At 43.8% G+C, this 22,772-nt stretch overlaps 1 protein-coding gene across 1 annotated transcript; it reads left to right on the top strand.

Annotated features, from left to right (window-relative positions):
• The first annotated feature begins 17,229 nt into the window (after positions 1-17,229).
• Positions 17,230-21,340, top strand: LOC125513102. Its single transcript, XM_048678147.1, has 4 exons — positions 17,230-17,328; positions 18,511-18,681; positions 19,788-20,024; positions 20,486-21,340. The coding sequence occupies exons 2-4, from the start codon at positions 18,516-18,518 to the stop codon at positions 20,698-20,700; spliced, it is 618 nt and encodes a 205-aa protein (XP_048534104.1). The 5' UTR covers positions 17,230-17,328; positions 18,511-18,515; the 3' UTR covers positions 20,701-21,340.
• The last annotated feature ends 1,432 nt before the right edge of the window (positions 21,341-22,772 follow it).

Raw genomic sequence — 22,772 nt, 5'->3', positions numbered from 1 at the left:
GTCTAGTTTTTGCCGTGACCCTCTCTACTCTTTCGCACATGCTATGCGGGTGAAATGATGATACCATGCCAAGTTTCAACATTTTCACCGTTCATTTTGTAGTGATTTCCAATTTCACGGTCATTTAGCTCTCTAAACAATTAGGTAAATGACTGAAAACAGCAAATGATGTCAGAACATGTTGGAAATTGATGACGTCGCTTTGAATGCTGCATACTGAACGCAAAAGAAGTCCGGAGTTCAAATAAGTTTAAAAAACATTGAAGTGCCCGTGTAACAGATGAGTTCTCGTCCGAAACCCTGATACTCCGAAAGACATTGGCCAGTTTGTACATGAAGTGCGTCCAGTTTTTGCCGTGACCCTCTCTACTCTTTCGCACATGCTATGCGGGTGAAATGATGATACCATGCCAAATTTCAACATTTCCACAGTTCATTTTGTAGTGCTTTTAAGTTTCACGATCATTTAGCTCTTTAAACAATTCGGTAATGACTAAAAAACAACAAATGATGTCAGAACATGTTGGAAATTGATGACGTCGCTTTGAATGCTGCATATTGAACACAAAAGAAGTCCGGAGTTCAAATAAGTTTAAAAAACATTGAAGTGCCCGTGTAACAGATGAGTTCTCGTCTGAAACCCTGATACTCCGAAAGAGATTGTCCAGTTTGTACACGAAGTGCGTCCAGTTTTTGCCGTGACCCTCTCTACTCTTTCGCACATGCTATGCGGGTGAAATGATGATACCATGCCAAATTTCAACATTTTCACAGTTTATTTTGTAGTGATTTTCAATTTCACGGTCATTTAGCTCTTTAAACAATTCGGTAAATGACTGAAAAACAACAAATGATGTCAGAACATGTTGGAAATTGATGACGTCGCTTTGAATGCTGCATACTGAACACAAGAAGTCCGGAGTTCAAATAAATTATTAAAAATAAAAAAGAGGTGCAATGTTGTTATATTTGCTTCAAGCCTTTCAGAATAGTGTAGACTGCACTACACATAGCTCAATGCAATCTATGCTATTCCGAAAGGCTTGAAGCTAATCAACGTGCAGGTGAGCATTGCGCCTCTTCGTCATTGTCTCTGCACTCACGGCTTATAAACCGTTCATACTGCCTCTCTCTTGGCGAGGTGGGACTAAAAATCATCTTACTAAGAAACTCTAGTACCGGTTCATGCCACGAACTGGTACTAATGAGGCCAGGTCTTCATGGGGGCCCCAGCCTGACCACAGCCGCACTGGCCTCATTAGTACCAGTTCGTGGCATGAACTGGTACTAAAGGTTGCCCATGAACCGGTACTAATGATGTCCGCCCGCCTAGCCATTGGAACAGGCACTAATGGTCACATTAGTGCCGGCTCAAATTCAAACCGGCACTAATGTGCTTCACATTTGACCCTTTTTCTACTAGTGGTACTAGTTAACAATGTCGGTTGAATCCAGTGGTGGTGGTATCCTCGGCGATATTACCCCCAAGATAGATCCTCATCGGGCTCTTTGAACCCGGATCAAGGATTTCATTTCTTGTATGCTGCTACCTCTTGAGTTTACGTTGGTTTTTCCCTTGAAGAGGAAATGGTGATGCAGCAAAGTAGAGTAAGTATTTCCCTCAGCTTTTGAGAACCAAGGTATCAATCCAGTAGGAGACAACGCGTAAGCCACCAAATACCTGCACAAACAAACACCAACTTGCACCCAACGCGATAAAGGGGTTGTCAATCCCTTCACGGTTATTTGCAACATGAGATCTGATAGAGATGGATAAACGGTAAAGTAATATTTTTGGTATTTTTGGTTTATGGAATGGGAAGTAAAAGGTTGCAAAGAAAGTAAATAGGAAACTGAACTTGTAGATCGGAAACTTATATGATGGAAAATAGACCCGGGGGCCATAGGTTTCACTAGAGGCTTCTCTCAAGATAGAAATTATTATGGTGGGTGAACAAAATTACTGCCAAGCAATTGATAGAAAAGCGCAATGTTATGGCCATATCTAAGGCAATGATCATGAACATAGGCATCACGTTCGTATCAAGTAGACCGACTCCTGCCTACATCTACTACTATTACTCCACACATCAACCGCTATCCAGCATGCATCTAGAGTATTAAATTCATAAAGAACGGAGTAACGCCTTAAGCAAGATGACATGATGTAGAGGAATTAACTCAAGCAATATGATGAAAACCCCATCTTTTTATCCTCGATGGCAACAATACAATATGTGTCGGTTTCCCTTTGGTCACTAGGATCGAGCACCGCAAGATTGAACCCAAAGCTAAGCACTTCTCCCATTGCAAGAAAAACCAATCTAGTTGGCCAAACCAAATCGATAGTTCGAAGAGACTTGCAAAGATATCAAATCATGCATATAAGAATTCAGAGAAGATTCAAATAATATTCATAGATAAGCTGATCATAAATCCACAATTCATCGAATCTCGACAAACACACCGCAAAAGAGTATTACATCGAATAGATCTCCAAGAACATCGAGGAGAACTTTGTATTGAGAATCAAAGAGAGAGAAAAGCCATCTAGCTACTAGCTATGGACCCGTAGGTCTATGGTAAACTACTCACGCTTCATCGGAGAGGCAATGGTGTTGATGTAGAAGCCCTCCGTGATCGAATCCCCCTTCGGCAGGACGCCGGAAAAGGCCCCTAGATGGGATCTCATGGGTACAGAAGGTTGCGATGGTGGAAAAGTGGTTTCGTGGCTCCCCTGGAATTTTTTGGGATATTTGAGAATATATAGGAGGAAGATCTAGGTCAAGGGGTCATCGAGGGGCCCACAAGGGCGGGGGACGCGCCCTCCACCCTTGTGGCCGCCTCGTGTCTCTTCTGACTTGTACTTCAAGTTTCCCGAGTGTCTTCTGGTCCAAGAAAAATCATCACGAAAGTCTCGTTCTGTTTAGACTCCGTTTGGTATTCCTTTTCTGCCAAACTCTAAAACAAGGAAAAAACAGAAACTGGCACTGGGCTCTAGGTTAATAAGTTAGTCCCAAAAATCATATTAAATAGCATATTAATGCATATAAAACATCCAAAAAAGATAATATAATAGCATGGAACACATAGATACGTTGGAGACGTATCATATGCCTATTTGAGGACCAATTCCGGTCTTCTACTAGTCAGCATTCGAGCACGCTCTGCATCGGTGGCATCGAAGATGATAACCTCTGCTACATTCCTCGATTTACACTTCATACGATCTTTGCAATGTTGGAAGCCATCTGCTAGGTCTAGGTTCTCGCGTGCGAGAACCTGCATCTTTTTCAGCTCATCCATGCACTCCCGCAAGTTGAACACCATGCCCGAAATCCTTCTTGCCCACTTCACCACCCCTAAAGGAGGGTGCCACAACTCCACTCGCGGAGGAGTGGAGGATAATGGTGTGGTACGGGAGGCCCGGCTCCGCAACTAGTTGGCGGAGGATGTCTTGAAATTCATCAAATGGCATTATTTGTAGTGATAGCATGTGTGCAAGGTAATATTACATACGTATCAAACAACAAAGCATAATATCCGTTGAGCCTACCTTGAACAACTCTCATATGATAGGTGGTGGTTTATATGGTGGCTCTCCCTCAAGGGTATTCCCACTATCGGTGATGGTTGTTGTTTTACTTCCCTTCTTGCTTAACCAATGTCTCAGATGAAGAGAAGTACAACAACAACCGCCTATTACAAGAGTCGGGATTCTTCATCAACATCTGATCACTTAGGTGGTGGTTTATATGGTGGACTCTCTTTCCTGGGTGTTTCAACTGTCGAAGATGGTTGATGTTGTACTTACCCTCCTGCTTAAGTACCGTCTTAGAGGAGGATAAATACAACAAGAGTCGGGATCCTTCAACAACTCTCATCTCTTAGGTGGTGGAGTATATATGGTTGGCTCTCACTCATGGGTATGTCGACTACCGGTGATGGTCGCTAGTGTACTTCCCCTCCTACTTTACCGATGTCTCACGGGAGGAGAAGTGTAGTAGCGACCCCCTATGACGACAGTTGGTATCGTTCATGTTAGAACATCTCTTCTCTCGAAAGTGTTTGTTTATATGATGGACATCCCTGCACCGGTATTACGGTTGTGGGTTGAAAGTCATTCCTTCTTGTCCTTCCTCATTTCCAAGGTCAGCAACGGAAGGAAAAAAAGAATGACCCCCTACGACAACAGTCGGTATAAAAAACTTAGCCACATCGGACTGGATAATGATGCTGACCAAAAAATGGAGAATAAAATGATAGTTTATCATATAAAATAGAAGAGAGTGTGGAGGCTCTCTTCTGCCACAAGCACTGATCGAGCTAACTCAAATTATTGTTGAAATTTAAGAAAGAAAATGAAGAGAGAACTACCAACTAATCAAGCTAACTCAAATTATGAAAAACCAACTAATCGATCCACCAAGAAATTGTTCGACCAACTTATCAATCTATATAACAAGGAACACTACCAACTAATCGAGCAAACTAAAATCAATGAATAACCAACTAATCGATCCACTAATTAACAAATTATCGACCGACTAATCTATCTGTATAACAAGGAACACTACCAACTAATCGAGCTGACTCAAATTAATTAATAACAAAAACACTTAAAACTGATCGATCTAGATAACAAGGAACACTATGAAGTACACATTGCTAACTAGGAACACTACTGACTAATCACCCTATATAATTAACTAGCTATAGGAACACTATTAATTAATTAGTTCGGGTGGAGAGTGGCACGAGTTGGCAAGGACAAGTAGGGGCATGAGGTCGGCAAGGGAAAATCTCATCGATGATCTCACCGAGGCAGGAGCTCGGGCATTGGTGGTGGCGCAGTGTGCCGTGGGGTGGTGGACCCGCATCGATGGGCGTCCATTGAGGCATCGGTGGCACAGTGCGCGGGAACGGCGAGGTTTTGGCGGACGAACAACGAGCTCGTCCACCGGGGCATCGATGACGCCATCGCAGCACGTGGCGGCAACGGCGGGAGAGAGAGAGTCACAGTGGTTTGTCTTCGAATTTTTGTACACTAAATAAGTTTACTCTATATTTAGTTGTTTATCGTGATTTTGCTTATTTTTTAAAGGGATTCTGGCTCCCCAAATCCATCTAAAATCACAGCCAAGAATGTTTTTCTCAAGATGTTCATAAACAGACTTAGTAGTAAAAGTATTTTTTGAACCAAGTAACTAGACTATATGATTAGGATCAGTTGTAAGATTTATCCCATCAATAATAGAACTTAGCTCGGTCCAGTTAGTATTCATAGGATGGTAGATGCGTCTTTGAAAAAAAGTCAGACATTTACATAAAGTCATTTGTGAATTGTGTATTATATTTAGGAACGGAGGGAGTATCTTGCAAGTTACAAATGCTATACAACTGAGGAAGCTTGATGTATAAAGGAGGATTATCCTTAATAGGATCGTTCCAAAGTATGGCTAAGTTACTAGAATTAATAACAACTTTTCAACAAGTCATATAATGATCTTTGACTTTCATAATAGCTTTCCAAATAGGAAAATCACTAAACTTTTCTTTAACAGTGGATATAGTATCTCAGTTGGTCGAAGCCTCAAGGATAAATAGTGTGGATCCCACGACGAGTCAAACTGGCAGAAAATAGGATTAAGGCATGTCCAACATATTGTGCCGAAACAAGCTAGCACACTATGTGGACTATTCACGCTTGAATTTGCATTATTCTGGGACAACAAAAGGAAGATCAACGATAAAGGAGGATATTAAGGTAAGTTAATTCTATTAAGTATTTAAATCAACAATTATTGACCTTCAAATTTTCGTTGAGGCTATACAATTGATGAATTGCCGAAGGCAGTTGATGGCATGCCGGTGCTACTCGCCCTCTCTAGCAACAATCGGCTGGCGGCAATAGCCATGGATGGTATTCGGAATCTAGTGCATGTCCATCTAGAAAATGATGGGTCTACCGAAAAGAAACAAGATGCCCTCCGTCCCTAGTTGCTGCTTGTGGCTTCAGTCTTAGAGCAACACTGGCAAAATCGATAGAATAACAGGGCGAGGCACAACACAACTATGTGAATCAGTGTATGCATGTTGTAGTTCTAGTTAGACATCGGTAATTCCCAATACCTTCTATGCCTATCCACCAAATTTAAATCTCTAGTGCACATAGACATATCACATAATGCATGAAAACCTCTAAAACAAAAGCAAGCAGAGAATTGAGTTATACCCTAGGGAAGTCTTGTTGCTTATAAAAGAGTTGTGTGACAGACAGTAGCTTGAAGTGATGTCCTTTTCTACGTTCAACAACTAAGAGTCCTTTCTTTATGAGCTTGGTCACATGGTTGGTCAGCCAATGTGAGAGCTCTATTGATCTTTTAGAGGAATGATGCATGAACTTCCTCAGCCTTTATTTTCAGAAAGATGCGATTTCATTGATCCTTTCACCTCTATATCAAGATGACCCATCTAGCCAACAAACAATTCATCATTTACTGGCTTGTCATGTAACCATCCAATCAATGCTAATTTGTGATTCCCTTGAAAGACTTCAATTAAATAAAGGTAGCTCATGCTTCTGTTTGTAGTAATATGTGACAGTGGTTCATGCACTGGTAGGTTCCTATAATATTTATTTATTGTTACAAAATCAAAATAAAAAAAATAATTATTCATCTTTCGCATAGAAACGTCTTGCTCCTTATGACAAACGAGTTATATGAACTCTTAGGTCCGCTGGTAGATCAATACTTGAGAATCTCCCGGCTACTAGTTTGGTCCTCAAGTGGATCGCAGGCTATCATATGTTTAAACAATCGATGCATTTACAGACATTTTCTTTTTGAAAATACAATTCAATTGATGAACCTCTCCATTAAGACGTTGCACCAAACCCACACAAAATTCATTAATAAAGTTCATGAAGGACCAACAACTAATGTACATCAATTATGAGAGACCACAATGCCTTACTACTCGCAACCCTTTTCACCCATCTTTGCGGACACGAACCGATCAAGTTTGTTAGTTCCTTAATAGTGATAGAAAATGTGGTGTGCAGCACAACCGAAGCATCTTAGTTTCTTGTTTAGCGAATGGACGAGGCAGAGAAAAAGTGGCAGACTCGGCATAATAACATGGGGAGGCACAACAATGATCTGAATCATTGTATGCATGTTATAATTCTAGTTCTACACGGAAAATTCCCGATTCCTTCTATGAACAAAATTCTAATATCTAATGCACAAAGACCTAGCACATAATGCATGAAAGTGGGATTCTAAGACAAAGGTAAACTTAGAATTGAGTTATTCCTTAGTGAAGCCTTGCTACTTATAAAAATGATGTGTGGCAGATAGTAGCTTGAAGTCACATCGTTCTATAAGTCCATGTAGCTAAGAATCCTTCGGGTATGAGTTGGGATCCTATGAATGGTCAGCTGGTATGTGAGCTTCATTCATCTTTCATAAAAATGATAAAATTTCTTAGCCTTATCTTTTTGGAAAGGAATAATTTCATTAATCTTTTAAAAACTACATCAAGACGGCCCACCTAGCCAACAAACAATTTGGATTACAAAGTTGATGAAAATTAAAGCCAATCAACTAACATTCCATCGTGAAAGAGAAAGCACGAGCTAAGTAGAACCAACACTGTTTGGTAACTTATCATGCGACTATCACATTTAATGCTAATTTGGGACTCACTTGAAGGGTTCGATTTAAAATTTGGTAGCCAATTCTTATGTTTGTTGTTATGTGCGCCAATAGTGACGCACTTACGGTTGTTATGAGCACCCACTGGTCGTAAATTAAAACATGTATTTGTTCGGGTGAAACAAAAGCAAACCATATTGAACTTCCATACTAAAGTATGGCAACATGATTACATGGACAACAACTTACATACTTATCTACTCTCTTATTAAAGTCAAATTATTGAACATCAAGAACTAGCTAGCAGATAGAAGATATTTATCACAAAGAACAAGCTATTTGCAGCAACTATGTAGTAGTAAGCTAGAACAAGGTAATTAATGGAAGCTTCCGAGCTAGGAGCCCAAGTTTTCATGTTGTCGTGTGTGCCCAGCTCGAACGCCAGAATGCAGGTTATTCCAAGGAAATAATAGTGCAACTAGGCCCCTACCAGGTGTCTTGAAAAAAACATTATTGTCTTTCAGTATATGACTCTGTGTCGTGGATTATGTAGGCAGAAAACACATGTTCTGGGGACCATGTAGTGTAGTCTTTACCCTCCCGTGGATCGTACTTGGACTTGCCCATCATCATGCACATCAAATACCTGAAATATATTATTGGTTAGATGTGCAGTACGCTTAGTGAGCGGCCTTTGGCTCACCCATGTAGTGGTGACAATGTGTCGACGCAAGGGATGTGATGCAGCCAAGCGATCTATTCATTAGGAAATAAACTGCACTACTCATAGCATGGTCCGCCTTATCACCAAGAAAAAACGTGAAGCAACAAATTATGAAAGAAATGTTTCTCAACAGAAGCTATTCTTCGGAAACTTCGGTACAAGCAAGTGATCAACAACTGATTTTCCTTGTTACCAATTTTGGTAATGTCCTTGCAGTGTTTGTGTCGCCTACGGTAGTGGTTGATGTTGTGTCTTGTTACATCATGCCATTTGTAGTTGTTCTTTTCTTTTCATTTAATGTTTGCATCCTCAGTGTCTCAAATACTCTTGACATTATGTATCTAGTATCCATATTAACATATTGCTTTTTATGAAAATATATATAGGTCAATTATGCAAGTTCTAACTACACGGTTCTTGAAAAGGAATGTATGGATACAAACTACAAGATAAGGCCACTAGCATAGCTAGGCATGAACCACAAGTCAAATCTACATGACTGAGTGATAGTATTAGCAATAATCTAGTAATCGGTACTCCAGCATATAGTAATCATGGGGTCTCTTTGTAGAATTGTAGTTTGTACATCCTCTTCTAGTGATATTGACGCAAAATACACACGTTGTGATGTATTCAGGGTACGAACTGAGAACTCTTCAGCCCAAAACCTCTCTTCGTAGTTTGACTCGGGGTCGGGGCAGCCGGAGGACTAGGTCAGATGTGATGCATCTTGCTTTCTCTAAACAACAATTTTTTTTGAGCTTTCTCTGTCCATATTAGTCAGCCGCGTTTTGCTACGCTTGGAGAAAAAACAAAACAAATATTGTAGCCGTTGGAATTGAGGCGTTTTGCCGATGGAGAGATAACTTTCTTTTTTGAGTCTAAACTTTTTTTTGAGACAAAGTAAACTTTTATTAAAAGACAATATTCAAAGGAATACAGATGATATCCGGCAAAACATCTAGCCACAGGTGGCGCCCGGAATGAAGAGAAGAAGCAGCCTTAGCTAACATGTGAGCTTCTCCATTATGTTCACGCCTTTCATGCATAAACATAGTAGTCTTGACCATGCATAAAAACAAGTTTAACATAATAGGATAATTTTTAAACCAAACCAGAAAACAGGCAACATGAGCTCTCTAGACGGTCATGGCGAAGGCTTCGTCATGCTCCTTGCACTTGGTGACCACATCCACGCCGTCGTCACTGAAAATGATCACCTTCAGGGTGTTTGGAGTGGCGCTTGAAGATGATCACCTTCAGGATGTCCGGAGTGGGTGTCGGTGTCAAAACCGGCGGATCTCGGGTAGGGGGTCCCGAACTGTGCGTTAAGGCCGGATGGTAACAGGAGACAAGGGACACGATGTTTTTACCCAGGTTCGGGCCCTCTCGATGGAGGTAATACCCTACTCCTGCTTGATTAATATTGATGATATGGGTAGTACAAGAGTAGATCTACCACGAGATCAAGGAGGCTAAACCCTAGAAGCTAGCATATGGTATGATTGTTGTATATGGAGTTGTATATTCTATCGACTAGCCTGGCCCTGGTTTATATAATGCACCAGAGGCCTAGGTTAACAAGAGTCCTAGCCGAATACGCCGGTGGGGAGAAGTCCTTGTCTTGATCGCCAAGTCTTTGTGGAATTTTCCTTGTATGCGGCAGCTGTCCGAACTGGCCCATGAGTATACGGCCATGGGGGTCCTCGGCCCAATTTAATAGATCGGGAGATGACGTGGTGAGTACCCCCTAGTCCAGGACACCGTCAGTAGCCCCCTGAACCGGTCTTCAAGTTAGGGACGCTCCTCGATTCTTCCGAACTGTTCTTCATCTTCGATCGTCGGTCTTGAAAACTGGTTCAAAAAATCTTCTCATCTTCGATCTTGAGGATCGCCGAAATGCATTCGACGAGTTTATACGCCGGGTATCCGAGGAGCCCCTTTAAGTTTCCGGCCTTTATCAATGCCTTATTATTTTTATGCCACACCTCGGGTTTGAAGTTGTTCCCGGGAGGCAGTGTCCTCTTGCGTCCGAGCTCTAACACCGAACTGTATTTGAGGTATCTTTTGCAGCCGAGCACCAATGCCGGACCGCTTCCCAGCTCTAACGCCGGAATGTATCCGAGCTCCAACGCCGGACTATATCCGAGGTGTCATATCACCTTGGTTCAAAAAAGTTGAAGGAGTTTAGCCGAGCTTAATGCCGGAAATGCCCTCTACGGAGCCAGCCACTAGCGCCCGATCTTTATGCCGGACTTCTTCCGAGGTGGTGCACCACCCCGAATGTGGGCCGATTTTTATGAATATTTTTTGTTGGTGCAATTTATTCTCTGCCGAGATATATAGCCAGTAGCCCTCAAGGTGTGTATCGGTCTAAAACCCGAGATGCACCTGAAGGATGACGTAAGACCGCTGATCCTAGTAGCCGCTGAGACTCAGGTTGATTTGCAAAATCAGCCTGAGGATCAAGTCCAAGCTCGGCAGAATACTTCGGGACACTAAAAGCGGCGTGCTCAGTCCTCGAGACTCAGGTTGGGTGCGGCCGACCAACCTGAGGATCAAAATCTCCTCGGAAACTATATTACACATAAAATTTTCTGCATTGGACAAGCAATGCAGTAGCCCCCGAGACACTGGTCGGGTGGCAACACCAGATCAGGGGATCGATGTGCCCCTTTAATATTTGTAAATAATAAGCCCGAAGCCCAGTAGCCTCCGAGCTTTAATGCGGGCACGGGTGGCCGAATTAAGGATCAATATCCATAGTAAAATCACAAATTATGTGTAATGACTCTATGTATCCAAGTACTTTACGTCATTAATGCTCGGATCCGCATTGTACAAAACTTTATTGACCGACCATCGGCTTCCACCTCCTCGGCCAGTAACCGAGGAGTGTTTGTCCTACTTTATAAAGCCTTTATGAGGGCAAAGATTTACAACAAACAAGGCAATCTGGCCATACGGTTTTATAAACAAAGGTACGCAGAGAGTTATATTACTGTTTAACAGAAGAAATGTCTTCCAAAGAAAATAGTCCCGCTATCGGTTCCTTTCTTTGGGTTGTCATGCTAAGCATGATCATTAAACCTCAGCTCTAATGTAAGAGCAAAATATTGAGGATTTAGTTTGGGAGCCCAGTTAATAGCCCCCGGTAGTGTTCGGCGACAATCGGGGTCAAGCCGTAAACACTTCGGCCAATGTTATGAACGGCCCATCATTTAACATAGCCATCGGTTCGCTGACCAGTTTACGCTTATTGTGAAAGTCAGTTTTTGGCTTTCTCCACTAAGGTGCTTAACCATGTGAGCTGGAAGCACAATCGCAGTGGTTCTCCCTTTGCACGCCTAGCCGAACAAAACGGAACGTAGGAAGCAAGTGCAGGAGCCGGGCAACCCAACTATTGACCGAAGACACAATTCGAAACCGATGCATATATAGCAATATCTGAGAATGTTTTTGCCGAATCCCTAAAGGTGTCCGGCGTTGCACTGCGAGACTAATGCTGGAAAAACACAAATAGTTTAAAAGTGCCAAAAAGCTTGGAAAACCAAGAAACGCCAGTAAAAACATGACGTCCGAACAATATCAAGTGTTCGGTGCCAATCCGAAAGTTGGTCTTAGAAAAAAGAAGTGCTTCTGTCGTGCTTTAACATGATACATCCTATCTCAAGACTTCGAGTGGGTCAGCCTACGGCTTCAACCTCCTATCCCGAGGGCGGAGTACTTCTCATCAGGCCAGTTTAGCAAACTAAACTCTAGCGGCTTTGAGAGAGAAATTAGGCTCCCCGGCTAGTGACCGCACACTCGTGTCGAAAAAAGGAGTGATAAATAATAATAAAACTTTGCAACGACTAAGAAGAAGAACACTTATTATAAAATGGCTCAAATAAACTTAAGAGCCCCCAAGTGACTTGGGTAGAAGAATGATTGCATGTGCCGAAATACTTATATCATATCTATGTTCAACCAAACTTTAAACGCGTCTTAACCGACCGTCAGCTTCTCCCTCTTCGGTCAAGGACCGAAAAGTGTTATGTACTCCATCGGTCGAGAATATCGACGGTGTTTCCAATAACCAGGCAATCAGGCCATAAGGCTGTAACAGACAAAGCGCGCTCAGGGGACTTATGCTATATTACCGTGAAGTGTAAGAAGCATCTTCGAAGAAAATAGTACCCCCACCGATACCTTTCTTCGATGCTCATTGTTATTATGAGACTTTTGCAATAAATTTTTTGTACTCATGAGTTCCATTGTGTGCCGACCATCATTGAAAACTATAAGAGCGCTAGCTTTCGGCTTCACCCAGTCTGAGGTCCGGCTCGGTTGACCCGATCGTGACAATCGCAGAGGTGCTCCCTTTACTCCCTAGCCGAACAATCGGGAACGTAGGGGTAAACACAGGAGCAAGGCAACCCAGCTTGCAAATCTCTTAAGTCAATATGGTGCATATTGTGGTGTAATACACGAACAAGGAACGAAGCCGTACAAGTATAATCATATGCAACAGGAAAAAGCTTCATAAAGGAAGCCCCCAAGTAAACGGGGTATTTGAATTTATGCGTCACAAAAAAAGTTTGGACAAGGAAATTTTTTACAAGCAACTTTTTTTCAAAAAAGTATAATGCTTGGTCGAACCGAGCACAAGTTAGAAATTAAAGCTTTGAGCATGAAAGTGACTTAGCTGGTTAATGTGTTCGGTATTGATGACGCGGTCCGAGCTTGATGCGGGGCAAGGTTCCATCCCCCAAGCCGGTACCGAGGTGGCGGAGCGGAGAGCTCGGCACACCGAAGTGGTGACATAGCACGGTCAATGCAGACCGGCAGAGTGACGCCAAAGTCCCCGGATCATTTTCCTGTGCACAAAAAATAGTGCAAACCGGAGATAATAGTAATAATGATAATTAAAAAAAATGTTGCATAATAAATAATTTATGCAAAGTGAGGAATAGAAGAAATATGGCCTGGCGCCGAAGTCAATGTCGATGCAGGGCGTCGGCGTGATGTAGTAGAGGCGTGGCAAAGCCTGAATTCACAGGTCGGTCCGAGCTCCGGATGCGGCGTTCGCCGGACTATGTACGGAAACTGATCGAACCACCACGCGACCGTCGTTAATGCGGTCACCATTTGATAGACCTGTGTACATATCATGGACAAACTAGAGTAATAATTCCTTGGGAAAAATGAATCAAAACAAGCAAAAAATACTGGGATTAATAGCACCCGGTTTATTTGTTGTAGCAATCCGAAGGAAGGTGATTACCAAAATTGGGACTCGCTCCGCACACCCATTGCCTGATGGGCGATAAAACGATGGCATGGCAATGCTGGTAAAGGTTGACTCGCCGAGGCAAAGCCCTCGGCCCGGCTAATGTGACGGAGCTGTTCGGCTAGTGATGCCGAAGTGTCCGGAGTAGGTTGATGAAGAGATGGCGAAGCCTCCGGTCCAGCCGAGATGTCGAAGCCTCGACGTCAGCCGATGAGTCGAAGTAGGTCGGCGTGATGGACACCAGCTTGAAGAAGCAATAGTGCGCCCCTGTTGATGCAGGTAGTGACGTGGTCGATGCCGGCTTGATGAAGCGACCGTGCGGCGATGCCGGTATGCCCGCTCCGTGTAATCCGTGGGGCGGCGATGTTGATGATGATTTATCCTTCGCGATGCCGGACTCTTGTTTGGCTTGCCGAGATGAAGATCCGAAGAAGTTGAGCTCGGCTAAAGTGACGACGTGTCTAGCGCAGGTCGGCAGCCGTGGAGTAATATTGCCGGACTGGTTTGACACCAGCATGATGTTGAAGATCATGTTCAAAAGATCTTAAAGTTAGTGGGATGTGTTCGGGAATAAAACACAATACCCCATACAAAACTTCCTTCAAAAGGGATGTCCGAAATCCCGTTCATAAAAAAGATGAACTCGGGTCGGATTCGCTTTCGCGCAGAAAACAGATCCGAAAAGTGATGCACTAATCGGAAGGTTCCCGGAGTTTGGACGGTCGGATCGAGCTGAAATTTTGAGAGGTGGTAGATATAGGAATTCCGTAGCCGATCAACGGTTGGGTATTCCAAAGGACGTCCGAGGTAGAAGCTGGACACCACGCCCTAAACTCATTCAAATTCCCATCCAGATTTGACAGGGCTCCGGTATATCGTGAATTGCCAGAGATTCCTCCATCGGAACTCGACGAAATTTTCTAGGGTTCTTATAGACTCAATTCCGCACAATTCCACCAAGGCGATCGTCAAAGCGATACTCGAGGAGGTGGTGGTGGCAGATATGAGTTCGCTGTCCAAAAAAAACAGCACGGTTGCTTGAGGGCAATGTTGACGTTGAGCCCCCGAGCTCCATAGATGATTCCTCCATGATCTTGATAAAGATCGGAGTTGATGTTTGATGAAGGCCCTCGTCCGAATATGGTGATTCGAACACGGGGCGCAATTCTTGGTCGAACCAAGGTAACTAGTCGAACTGGTGGCGGAGACGCCGAAGTCGGAGTTGATCTGCCGGCGAGCCATCGATCCTTTTGTCGATCACACAGCGGAACTCTCAATGAAAGCACCAATGTCGGTGTCAAAACCGGCGGATCTCGGGTAGGGGGTCCCGAACTGTGCGTCAAGGCCGGATGGTAACAGGAGACAAGGGACACGATGTTTTTACCCAGGTTCAGGCCCTCTCGATGGAGGTAATACCCTACTCCTGCTTGATTAATATTGATGATATGGGTAGTACAAGAGTAGATCTACCACGAGATCAAGGAGGCTAAACCCTAGAAGCTAGCCTATGGTATAATTGTTGTATATGGAGTTGTATATTCTATCGACTAGCTGGCCCTGGTTTATATAATGCACCAGAGGCCTAGGTTAACAAGAGTCTTAGCCGAATACGCCGGTGGGGAGAAGTCTTTGTCTTGATCGCCAAGTCTTTGTAGAATTTTCCTTGTATGCGGCAGCTGTCCGAACTGGCCCATAAGTATACAGCCATGGAGGTCCTCGGCCCAATCTAATAGATCGGAAGATGACGTGATGAGTACCCCTAATCCAGAACACCGTCAGTGGGGCTTTGTATTTGACGCTTCACACGCCGGTTATAGTGTGTTCCGCCACTTGACGCACACTACACTGGCCGGCCTACTCACTTCTTTCTAAAAAGCAAATGCGTTGCGTGATTCGAACCACGCACTTATGAAATACTAAAAACGTAGTTGTTTTCGATTAGTTTTTTTCTCTTTTCTTTTTTATTTTTTTCCTTTTCCCTTTTCTTAAATGCACAAAAATATGCAACTTCGTGAACTTCTTTTAAAAATAATATATTTTTCTTCAAAATCAATAAAAAATATCAAAATTTATGAACTGTATAAAGAAATCATGATTTTTTTTCAAAATAAATGAACTGTTTTTAAATGGATGATTTGTTTTCAAAATTGATGACCTTTTTTTTATAATTGATGAACCTTTTATAAATCGATGAACTTTTTTTTTCAATTTTATGATTTTTTTTAATCGATGAACTTTGTATAAATTCATGATTTTTTTTCAATTTTGTGAACTTTTTTTCAGAATTGATATGCAACTTTTTTGTAAGTATTTAAAAACTGGCTGGTTTTTTCTATCAGATGAACAACACAAGAAAAGAAAAACAGAAACCTAGCGGATGACCAGCTGGCACGATCGTTGGGCGAACCGCGTTGCTGAGACATGGCCCGCTCGGGCGCGCTTGAGCGCCAGCTCTTTATTCCGGCGCTGAAGGCGCAGAATATAATGAAATCTTTAATTAAGGATCACCCTTTGCAAATGTCACCCCACTTCTCCAGGTAGGGATAAGTGGCACACTACATGTGCTTCACTTGTCGCAACTTGCGCTGCATGTGTGTCATTTGTCGCAACCATCGAATTTTTCTTTTTTTTCATCGATCCCTTAATTCAAAAAGGTTTATCTCTTAAACCGCGTATCCAAATCTTGAACCATTTTCACCCTTAGATTCCTCACGTCGAGATCCTCAAAATTTGAACCCATGTTGATAGGCTGTGACAAACTTTCTTTTTCGTGAAAAAACTGGTCGAGAAAACCGCACCGAGAGCGCACGTTTTATTTTCCGTTTCTAAAAAGGCGTGACCATGTCTCTCGCGGAAGCAAACCCGCGCCTCACGCGAAAAATAGAAAACACATTTTTTTTGCTTTCGAGAGGCACGACCGTGTCTCTCACAGAAGCAAACCACTGCCTCTCACAGAAGAAAAATACTTGCCTTTGGCAGAAGCAAAATCGAAAAGAAAAAACATCTAAAAAGCCAAAAACACATGCGAAAAAATAAATAAATAAACAAAATCCGGAAGAAGCGCCCAGAGCGCGGTACGTGGCGGCAGATCAGCCCACCCCAAATGACCTTTGGGGGGCTCCTGAACAAGTACTCACTCGTGAGTTGCTTCCGGAATAGGAGCTCCCGTCCGGAGTCGGCAATGGGACACAACCTTTTTTTCTTTTTTGCAGGGTATATGGCCTTTTTTTGAAAACTAAACACACTTTATTGATCGATAATGTTTATAGGGATACAATGGATGTCTGGAGGATTGAGAAGCCAGAGATGGCAACCCATGTCCAGACCGAAAGCATGTTTAGCGAGACTATGTGCCTTGGTGTTTGTGTCGCCTTGTCCATGTGTAAGACTCGGCGGTGCCCATGGTTAAGGCCCGGCCGACCTAATAAAATGGAGAAGTCAGTCAACGCGTTGGTCGTGTCCATGTGTATGGCCCGGCCCATCTGGAGGGACCGGCTGGTCTCTTGCGTTGACTGACTTCTCCATTTTCTCCGACAGGACACGGCCAACGCGTAGTCCCCAGTCGCCAGTCCCCACTCCCCAGCGCGTCCCTCTCTCTTCTCCACCACCTCGCTCGCGCACCTTGCCGCGCCGCCGTCTCGCCGGAGTCCCGCATTATCGCGCGCGGTGAGGTGAGCCCCGATTTCTTAGCCTCTTCCTCCCAAGACGCATACATCTTAATCTTACTACTACTACTAGCAATGCCCGTGCTCGGAGATCCACGCGTCAAAGATCCGAACCGTCTGGGCTCCCGGCTGACCCCCATGGCTGGGGGTATACATTCCCATGCTACCGATAACTCTTTTGAGATCGTTTGTCTTTGATCGGCTGGGACGGGCATGGGGATGCACTTAGGTTTTCCCGTACAAACCCAAGCGTGTGTTCCGTACCTTGCTGCCGTGTTAAATTAAGTTAAAATTTTGGAAATGCCACGCGGTTGCCTGGGGTAGTTCCGGCCGTCTTATTAACCTATCTTGAACGCACGGGTGCAATGCTGATGATTTTAGATCTGACTTTAGTTTGGTCATTGTTTAAGACCGGTCGGCCATAATGAGTGTACTTAATTATCTTGCTTGACACTAGCCATTCTTGAGAAGGCAGTTTTTCTGCATGGCACTAACTCTTTCCTGTGGAGTTGCAGGCTTGCATCAGACACCACTCTGAGTTGCAATGCTTTTGTTTCCTGAATGAGTTTGAAATTATATACACATGGATAGTTAGTCAACGGAGATTTCAGAAGCAACTATAGAAGCTCGAATGTTTGTCCGTCAGCAGATAGAAAGTGACTACATTAGTGTTCATAGCATATCCTACATTTAATTAGCATTCACTGGTGATATACTTTTGTTATTACGTATTTTTCACATATAGTAGTACAGAACTGATCCGATGTGCTAGCTTCCCTACTTCATTCAGACATTTAGTCGATATGGATACACACATACACTAAACAAAAGCAGCGAGGCTTCCTATATACGTTTGGTGCTCTGCTCCCTTGTTTTTATTTTGTTTTAATAGTTTGGATGCCTGGGGTTTCTTGTGTAAAAAAGACTGAAATGCTAAGAAGAGGGTATGTTTTCGAAGCTGTCACCATGGCGGTGGGGATGTAAAAACAAAGTTCAGAGGTTATTTACAAGAATATATGGGGGAAAGTGGATTTGGTTTCTTGGAGTTAAGCACCACAACTAGGCTAACTGAAACTGTCTCTGTTGTTTTCCCTGTAAATGTATTTCATACTGTAATAGTGTGTCTTACACAAGAAAGCAAAGTCCCTGACCGAGCTGATGTTTGTTATGGCCTTATGTACCCTGCAGAAAGTATGTCGGAACAAGCTCACAGCGCGGCAATAGCGATAGAAGAAGACATACTGCTTGGAGATTCATCACTGCTGGAGGAAGCTGAGAGAGGGGCAATGCCGTCAGGAGAAGGCGTGCTGCTTGGAGATTCGTCACAGTCTCAGCTGCAAGAGATCAGTGTTAACCATGGTAAATACCATTCCTCGGTGATATGTTCTCCTTGTTATTTTCCTCCACATGCATGGTACAAAATCAAATTGATGTGCTAGTCTTCATACTTTGTTGGCCAAGTATCCACTGAAAACAGGAATTCAGTGAAAATCTGGAAACTTGCTTCCTGAGCCGTTAGATCAACAGCGAACGGGTCGAAGGTGGGAGTTCTAGCCAACGACTTAATTATACTTTACACGTAGACCCCTCTTATTCCGTAATTAGCCGGCGGATTATCTTCTCGACTCCCTATCTGCTAATCCAGCACCGTGTACACCAAGATGCTGCCGCCGCCGCTGCCGCCACCGGCGAACTATGCGCCTACTGGATAGAACGGCATCGTTGCACCGGCGCGACGGAAACTCAACGGCCTTGGTGCTGCCCCCGTCCGACGATCACTCTCGCCGCGGCGCTGCTCATGCAAGACGGCGACTCGACGGAACAGTAGCGCCGCCCCTGCGTGTCGTTGAATTGTCTGCACTCTGCGACCACGTCGATGGTCCCATGAGACGGTGTCTCGGCGGCCGCATCAGTATAAGTGAAAACAGTGAATGTGTCAGTATAGCCAGTTTTCATAGCCTACTTTGTTTAGTTGGTTTTTGATACACTTATACTGAACAAAAGCAGTGAGGCTTCCTATATAAGTTTGGTGCTCTGCTCCCTACTTTTTATTTTATTTTAATCGTTTTGATGCCTTAGGATGTCTTGCCTAAAAAAATACGGAAATGCTAAAAACAGGGTACATTTTCGAAGCTGTCACCTGCAACCACTCATTAGGGCAGAAAAAGTAAAAAGAAAAACGAAGTTCAGAGGTTATTTACAGGAATGTATCATTTTCTAAAAAAAATTTACAAGAATATATGGGGGGAAATGGATTTGCATCTTGCAATAAGCATCAAGTGGGCAAATTGAAATCTTCTATTTTTTCTTCTGGCTATGAATGTGTCACTGTTTTTTTTGTTTTTTTTTTGAAAAGGGGGACTCCCCGGCCTCTGGTTATGAATGTGTCACTGTAACGCGTGTTTTACACAAGAAACCAGAGTCTGATCAAAATGATGTTTATTGTGGCCTTATGGATCTTGCAGAGAGTATGTTGGAAGAAGCTGACATCGTGGCAATATCTATTGGAGAAGAGGTTCTGCATGGAGATTCATCGCTGCCGAAAGAAGCTGACAGCAGAGCAATATATATTGGAGAAGAGGTGCTGCATGGAGATTCATCGCTGCTGAAAGAAGCTGACAGCAGAGCAATACCGTCAGGAGAAGGCATACTGCTTGGAGATTCGTTGCAGTCTCAGCAGCAAGAGATCAATGCTAACCGTGGTAAATACCATTCGTTGGTGATATGTTCTCATTTTCATTTTCCTCCACATGCATGATACAAAATCGAATCAATGTGCTAGTTTCCATACATTGTTTAGTCGGTTTCGGATACACTTATACTGAATGAAAGCAGCAAGGCTTCCTATATAAGCTGGTGTTGTGCCCCCTTCTTTTTATTTTACTTTAATCGTTGAGATGCCTCGGGCGTCTTGCCTAAAAAAATACAGAAATGCTAAAAAACAGGGTAGGTTTTCTATTTGCAGGTGCCATCTACAGGCCCTCATTGTTTCATTAGGATAGGAAAATATAAAAACGTGAATCTACATCTTACAATTAAACACCAAGTGGGCTAATTGATATTTTTTTTGTGTGTGGAAGCATCACTGTAATTGTGCATTTTACAGAAGAAACCAGAGTCCCTGACCAAACTGATGTTTGTTATGGCCTTATGGACCCTGCAGAGAATACGGCGGAAGAAGCTGACACCGTGGCAACACCGTTAGGACTTAGGAGAAGGCTTGGAGGTTCATCCCTGCTAGAAGAAGCTGACAGAGTGGCAATATCGATAGGAGAAAAAGTGCTGCTTGGAGACTCATCGCTGCCGGAAGAAGCTAACAGGATGGCAATACCGTCAGGGGAAGGCTTACAGCTTGTACATTCTCCGCAGCCTCAGTAGCAAGAGATCACTATTGACCATAGTCCACACATGTCGATTGATGAGTTGCTCAAGGTGATAAAAGGAGCCAATGGCATGCCGGTGCTGTTTGTCCCCTCCAGCAATGGCCGACTGGCAGCGGTAGCCGTGGATGGCCTTCAGAGTCTGGTACCTGCCAATCGCAGCAACGAAGAGTCTGCTGAAAAGAAGCACGAAGCTTTCTGTTCCTGGTTGATGCTCCTGATGTCACTGGTCGCCACCGTCACCTTCACCGCAGGGCTCACCCCACCCGGTGGTTTCTGGGCCGCCGACGACAAATCCAACGGGTACGTCGCTGGTATGTCAGTTATGCGCAGCAAATCTTACAGGAGGTACTTGAACTTTTACTACAGCAACACGACCGCTTTCTTCACATCCTTGATGATCATTGGAATGCTCGCCAGAAACATAAATAACCTACAGCCCACTTACTTGAAGAGTAATATTTTCAAAGGCGTGGTAGTTACTCGTTTTATGAGCTTGGGGTGTAGCTATATCTCCGGAACGTGGGACGGATCACCTTTTCGACTGATTTACCCCATTACTGTGTTTCTACTCAACATTGTTTACATGGTCCTGCCTTGGCTTCAGAATTGGATCCAAAGCCGCAGTGGATCCAATGCAAGAAACCCTCAATAGGTTGGCTTGTTGCTACGAATAAATTAGTACAGTAAGGAAGATGATTTTACAGAAGAAACAAGAAGAGAAGTCCTTACAACAGCCTGCCTGCAAATTTATGCCGTCACACGGGGAAACAATTGGCCTGTTTTCGATTTGTAAACGTGTGTGAGAACTTGTTTTGCTATTCAAGACTCCTATTTGTAAACGTCAAGGTGCAATTTGATTCATGCCAAGAATACTCCATCATCTCTTTTTTGAGTTCAGACTGGCTGAATTTGCACAACAGTCACCTCATTTTGCCTATGTGAACCGTCAGATAAAAAACAAACAGCCTAGATTTAGCTTCTAATCTGAACCGTTTGCCTCATTTTGCCTCTGTGAACCGTTTTCTCCTGTAAATATTTACTGTACCGCCTAATCTGAACCGTTTGCCTCAAATCGGATGGCCCGCAGAGAGCAATGTCAGTGATATTGTAGCTGAACTGATTTAGTTTCTCAACGTGAGCTAAATCCGGAGCGCTCGTCTTTGTCAGCTAGACCTCAGCATTGTTGGTGGTCGCACGATTATTACTAGCTATTGAGATATATACAAAGGAAAATGATAGAAGCAAGAATGCCATCGAAATTTCTGTACGTGTTGTTGTCTGATGTGAAGTGACATCTAAGGGCACCTCCAACAATCGCCTACAACCCAAGCGGCACCGGTATTGAAGTGGCGCGCCGGCAAAGAGTGCCGCCCGCCTACCTCCATTAAACCAGCGTGTCCCAAGGAACCTACTCCGACGCCTCGAGCGCGACATGTTCGTTCCTGTGCCGACCGACATTAAACACCTCACCGGTTGGTGCCTTGCATCCGTCCGCTATTTCAATGTGGCCAGGCGCCGGACATGTAACACACGCCTCCTTGTACCCTGCTGCATCGCAGAAGCCAGCGTTGGCCGAAGGAGGTGCACAACCAACGACAGCTCCACCTGGACTGCCCGAAGGAGGTGGCCGCCGAGGCCGCCGAAACCACCCTCCATTTCGCTCTAGTTGCTTGCAAGAGTGGAACAACCAAAGCGGCAGAGGAGATGAAATGCGGCGGAGGGGATGGGGGTGCTAACCCTAAATGCCCTCCGGTATCTTTGATATAGCACCAGAGAGGGGATCTCAAGGGGCCTTGAAAAACATTTCCGGGCTAGATGGGTATGCGAGGCCTATTCAGCCCAAAAAAATGCCCAAGCCTGCATATCAGGCTATTTCGGGTTAGAGACATTTGAGGGATCTGCTATAGATGCTCTAACCGAGGCCTACGTGCACGCAAGCAAGGCCGTACCTTTGTAGCCTAGGCCCATGCATGTGCTGGTGGGCGAAAGCTACCTCTGAGCTCTGATAGCATCAGTTCTCAGGCATTGCTGGGCGAGAGGGGCGAGAGCTATGGGGCAAAATATGAT

This window comes from Triticum urartu, chromosome 6 (assembly GCF_003073215.2).
Source record: "Triticum urartu cultivar G1812 chromosome 6, Tu2.1, whole genome shotgun sequence".
Taxonomy (NCBI): Eukaryota; Viridiplantae; Streptophyta; class Magnoliopsida; order Poales; family Poaceae; genus Triticum; species Triticum urartu.
Note: the sequence above shows the minus strand (reverse complement) of the source record. Positions and strands in the feature narration are given on the sequence as shown.